Below are 5713 nucleotides of genomic sequence, written 5' to 3'. Positions count from 1 at the left end.
TACCCAATGAATAATTGTGAGTTATTCCATTTAATAGGTGTGTGTTAGTCAATTGAATATTTATATATTATTCCAATTGATGAGTGCTCGTAAAAAATAATTATTCATTATATTATGGTAACAAAGTTTTTAATTATATGTTCCATATATAAAACGATATAATAACCTTAGGATATGGTTTTTATTTATGAGATATTGAAAATTCTTTTTTTTTTTACAAGGTTCTTTAAAAAAATCTCAATTTTTTTGAAAAATTAAAAAAAAATAGCAAATTTTAAACAATCACTTGATTGTTTAGAAATGTACTATTGATTACCTATCAATCAGTACTTATCATCATGTATAGACCTCATATCATTGACAATCTCAAATTTATTTATAAATAATATAGAAAACATATTTAAGGGTAAAATTGTCCTCTAAAAATCCTCGAGATGAGTGAGTCTTCCTAATAATTATTTTTTTCAGCCTATCATATTAGGTAATTTTCCCAAAATAGTTTACTAACCTACCTTTTGATTAAAAAAAAAATAGTATTTTACGAATTTGTTCTCAAAAATATAATTTAAAAAAAATAGTTTCTTTAATAATATTTTCAATTTTTCTAAAAATATTTCTTATAAAAAAAATTATTTATTATTTTTACAAATAAAATTATATTTAAAAACTCTATAATACGCTCTACTGCTTGATGCAATAATGTGCTCTCATGGATATAATCTTTTATATTTCCCGTTATTTCTCAAAATACTACGCATACAACACCTGTAAACACCTCAGGTGAACCCTCAAAAATCATCCTGTTTTCGGCGTCTTCTCGAACTCATAAAAAATATGTTCGAAGTTTTCTCTTTCATAATGGCTTCTATTTTATTTTCTCAAATTGAAACTGATCTCTACCCATTTATAAGTACAAAATCGACTTACTATATGAGGAACAACTTCTATCAACAAACATTACTAGATCGCATTACTTGATCGTTATTAGTAACACTAGTGTGTAGTTTAATCAGTTTTGACCGTTTTTTTCCCATTATTGGCTTAATTGTTTTCCCAAATACGCTCTAAACCTTTGGAGTTTTGAGTTGCTTCTGAGATCAGGCACTGTGCCGGGTGGTTGAAGATAATAGTTAATTGGACCAACCAAAAAGCTCAAACATCCTTTTGCTGTGCCCTGACACTAAAATTTATAAACTGCAAATCATAAACCATTCCAGTAATTCCCACCATACTAAGCATTTCTATGCACAAGAAAGTGAACGAGAGACAAGGTGCTTCCCACCATACTAAGCATTTCTATGCACAAGAAAGTGAAAGAGAGACAAAGTGCCTAGATAATCTATCTAAAAAAGACAAAAGCAGACGGAAAAAAAAAAACAAAAAAGGGAAACAGGGAGACAACATAACAGGAAAATGAAACCACCCTGCAAAATTGTCCTACCCCTGAGAAGCTCCAGAGAGAATGGGACCATTGATCAATGACCCATGCTTCCCCAAGGCGGGAATGCTGAGGGAACGTTTTCTCATTTTGAAGTTGCCGGCATAAGAGCATGGTGGCTCAGACATCGGCTCATTTCTTGTTCTACTCCTTAGGAAGAGGTCTAGATTCTGTCTGTACCTGTCACCTACCATACCTACTGATTGCCCCTGATGATCAAGCCCTAGTTTAACATCATCTAACCAGTCTCCATTCTCTTGCATATCCTGCATTGCCAGATCATCATATTCTTCATCTGATTTTGTAGATTCCTCATCAACTGAGCCCTCCTGTAAGATAGAGAAAATTGGAGTAAAAATTATATCACTCTACAGGAGAGTTCAAAACTTTAGAGACAGTTTTTGTAGCAAGATGACTCAGAGGTAAATGCCTCAACCATCTGCTTTAATTTGAAATCATCACAAGGTATATATTATATCGTCTAATTCTCGTAACTGATATGCCACATGTCACTATCATTACAAAATTCACCATATAAAATGATCACCAATGACAAAATTATTTGGCACAATTTCTTGGCCTGAAGAGTCCACCAAATTCTCGAGGACCATTCCAGAAATTCATATCAAACTCAAATTCAACATCAAAATTTAAATCACTAAGCCATTTTAGTACCTCCTCATGGATCAGCTTGTTGGCGTCATCGCTGAGATCCTCATCACTGTCCACCTCAGGTGGATCATCAACCTCTTCATCACTGCCAAACACTGAATGTTCCTCCTTCAGCTGGGAGAACAAGAAAACAATCAGACATCCGGATAGAACAGTAAACAGAAACAAAGAAAACAATGATCTGCACTATTGCATTTTCTTGATTTATTTCATATGCAATAACAAGCACCAAGTACCAACAGAGCAAATTTTGAACAAACTCCAAAATAACACTTGGGAGTTGGGAAATACCTCCTTGGAAGGTCCATCAGACATCCTTGGTGAGCTGCAGCAAGAAGAGTAATATCTACTACTAGTCTCAGTTCCATCACCTTTTGACTCATCAACACTTCCAGCATGACTTGTACCACAACTTTCACTGGGCCAAGCACTTATCCCAAAGTGACCAAACTGAAGATTAATTGGTTCAGCCTTTCCAATCTGCAATGGTCCATACATAGGGATCCCAATTCCCTTCTCAGTCCTATTGCCCAGGATAGGCTTCCCATTACCATCCAATGAATCAACAGGCCAAGCCTTTGCCACAGATCCATCAGTATTAACGAGAGCCATCAGATGCCTAAAAGAGCCTTGCCTTTGGATCAGTTGAAACATTCCCTTGGAGCTCAATGAATTGGCCGCACACTGACTCCTGTATTCTTCATCAATTACAGTAACTGTGTTAGTGGTGGGGTCATAAAGTTGCTCCCCTGCCTCACGTCTTCGTAGGCAGCCAAAGACTGTTGCATGAATGGCTGCCACACTCTTATCAACATTTGTATTATTTATTTTGGGGACCAGATGTTTGTCAGCTCGATTACAGAGGTATTCTTGGATTGTTCTGATATTTCGAATATACTTCACATATTTGTTTTTTGCAGGGTCCAGTGTCATATACTTTGCACGAACAGCAAATCGTTCCAAGTGTTTGTCTTCATTTGTGATGTATATCATGAATGGTATGATTGACGGATGTTTCTTCATAAGCCCCATCTGCCAATTGGAACAACCATTGTAACTAAAAACAAAACACTAAAAGATTCCTTGTCAGGAGAAGGAAAAAAAAAATTAGAATTAGTGAAGACACTTACCACAAAATTTAGACTTAGGTGAACACCTTCAACAACTACCGACTCTTTTCGCTCTTCCCATGCAGTGATCAGCCGATCAAGACTGTCAATAACCATCTCACTTTGTGCCTTAAATCCTTCAATTGCCATCTGTTTTGGACGGATTAATTCAGCAGTACTAGAACCCACTTCTGACGATTGGGTTTCAGATTTCCCAGTTCTGGAACCCTCAAATGCCTCATCCTTAGGACGAGAGTGTGAAATGTGAGCTAATTTTTTTGCTTTCCTTTTGGCCTTTGCCTCTGACACAGCAACTGGATCCAAACATTCCCCAGCATGGTAGGTTGAAGCCCAGAGCAGGGGATTTTGCTTTTCATCTGCAAAACTCCTCATCATGTGCCGAATCGAGTCAGTAGATATCACAGTCGTAATTCCCAACCTGCTACCCTGCAAGGGATATGGTAGGCTCAAATTTTTGACCCATTGAAATTGTAAATGTTTACAGAAATAATGTGGTTTCTCATATTTGTTGCCCAATTTCAGTACTCAAAGTTAGAAATAGATTAAAAAATGGAAAACAAAGAAATGTTTTCCACATCGAAACTCCATTGATAAGCTTAAAGCAATAGGTAGTGCATAAACCTCAGTATGTAGAACAAAATAAGTTGGAGAAGTTGGATGTAAGAAACCGCACTACTTATCGAAATCAGTCTGCTGCTTTTGTTTCCACTTATGGCCTAAAAGACTAAGGTCAAGTATTTCAATTGTTCACATTGCAACATTTCCTCCCAAAGAACATAAAATATCAAGGGAAAAAAGAGCCATTGCAAAAATTTCTCAAAGAAAATGTTTTAACACATTCAGTTATCACTTGACTGAACTTAGAATGCAATTAGGTACATCATATATTGGAAGGGCAAGATTGGCACATACATACACTTCCTTTTATTGATCATCATCAGTAAAACATTTCAAAGCCTGCAATGTCACCTTAGAACTTAAAAGAAGTATTTTCTAAATGCAGAAAATGGGGAGGAATGGCAAAACCCACATTTAGTGCTATATATAATATATCTTAAGTTGCAGAAAAGAACATCAGTATTTCTAATAAAAAAGAATGAATTACCAGTAATGCAGACAAAGTAGATTTGCCACAGCCACTAGTGCCACACAACAGCACTGTTACAGATTCCTTCCTTTCTCGGATTCTGAAAGGTGAAAACAATTTCTCAGAGGAAAAAAGGAGAAAGATACAAGTGCATGGCAGGATTCTTCCAAAAATCATGTATTGTGACACACACACACACACACACAAAAAACAAAAAAAACAAAAACAAAAATGGAGAAAGGAAATTCATCAGATAAATCTCCTTTCTGGATAGAGATAACCCATAAGGCTGTAATAACCAAATAGCAACATCATTCTGAACATAAAGATGAACTAAGTTTATAAGTTCAGAGCACAGGGGAAGTTCTGGAGTTATTTAAATAGTGCAAATACAATGAGACCACCAGCTTATCCTGTGGCTGATGAGGACAAGATCAGTGTTTTATGTTTCACACTAGGAGAAGGCAAAAAACTCATTGACATTGAGTCCAGTGCCTATCTAGCTGACTGTCTATGCATGCCATATTGTTGGAGACCATGTGTATGACATCCCAATGCATACCCTGCTATGGTGAAAGAAGATAGAATGCTTGGAACTCCATAACATAGATTCTCTGCTATTTTATATCCTGGGAAATTTGACAGTATACAATGAAGTGGCTTCTTTCCAACATGATGAATCATTTATTGATAACTTCATCTGGAAATTTGGTGTTTATTTAAAATAAACTTAATAAAAAACATGATACTAGTGAGTGTGATGGCGTAATTCATGAGAAAAGAAAATTGGCAAAGGCCCTGTTTAAAAACAATCAAAGAGACATGGGAAAAAAAAATTACAAAAGAAAATTTTGTCCTGTTTATAAAATATAGATTCTTAAATTAAGTGGTTCATGGGCACCATGATCTATTCCAAATGTAGGCATGTCCTTGGAGCATAATATTTCTCATGTCACATGCCCTAATCCTAATAATAGACCACCACATTGACTAGTAATTTATTTAAAGACATGCAGATGATGCACCATTATTCGTGCTTGTTTGGAGACTTTGAAATTGACATTTGGTTAGATACAATTATGTGCTGGTATTGCTGCAAGGTCAGAGGGTAATGGTTGGATCACTGCAAGCATGCACCTATTCATTTGTCTGAGGTTCTTGAAAAAAGAATATTATGCAGCTAGAGCAGTCAAACCAAGCCCACTTTTATTGTGGTATGGTTTGGTTTTCATCACTGGTCAGCACAGTTCAGCTTCAGCATCAGTTTATCAAACTTGGGCAGTTCAGTTTGTGGTTGGTGTTAACCTAAACCAAGGAGCACGGATAAAAAAAAGAAAGGTCAAATTGCACCATCTCTACAGTAGGTAAGTGCCTCTTTTTCTCTAA

The 5713-nt window shown here is 35.9% G+C and overlaps 1 protein-coding gene across 1 annotated transcript in view; it reads right to left on the bottom strand.

Moving 5' to 3' along the window:
* Nucleotides 1-1186: 1186 nt before the first annotated feature.
* The window catches only part of LOC100258458 (P-loop NTPase domain-containing protein LPA1 homolog 2), a gene marked incomplete at its 5' end in the record, with an annotated part of 14612 nt that continues 10085 nt past the window's right edge, over nt 1187-5713 (bottom strand). The window contains 5 exons of the mRNA XM_002277234.4: nt 1187-1767; nt 2114-2224; nt 2402-3142; nt 3241-3666; nt 4346-4427. Of these exons, the coding sequence (XP_002277270.2) occupies nt 1438-1767; nt 2114-2224; nt 2402-3142; nt 3241-3666; nt 4346-4427 (1690 nt within the window). The remainder of the gene's footprint in view (nt 1768-2113; nt 2225-2401; nt 3143-3240; nt 3667-4345; nt 4428-5713) is intronic.

The sequence above is a fragment of the Vitis vinifera genome, chromosome 6, assembly GCF_030704535.1.
Source record: "Vitis vinifera cultivar Pinot Noir 40024 chromosome 6, ASM3070453v1".
Classification (NCBI taxonomy): Eukaryota; Viridiplantae; Streptophyta; class Magnoliopsida; order Vitales; family Vitaceae; genus Vitis; species Vitis vinifera.
This window is presented reverse-complemented; position numbering and strand designations above follow the sequence as displayed.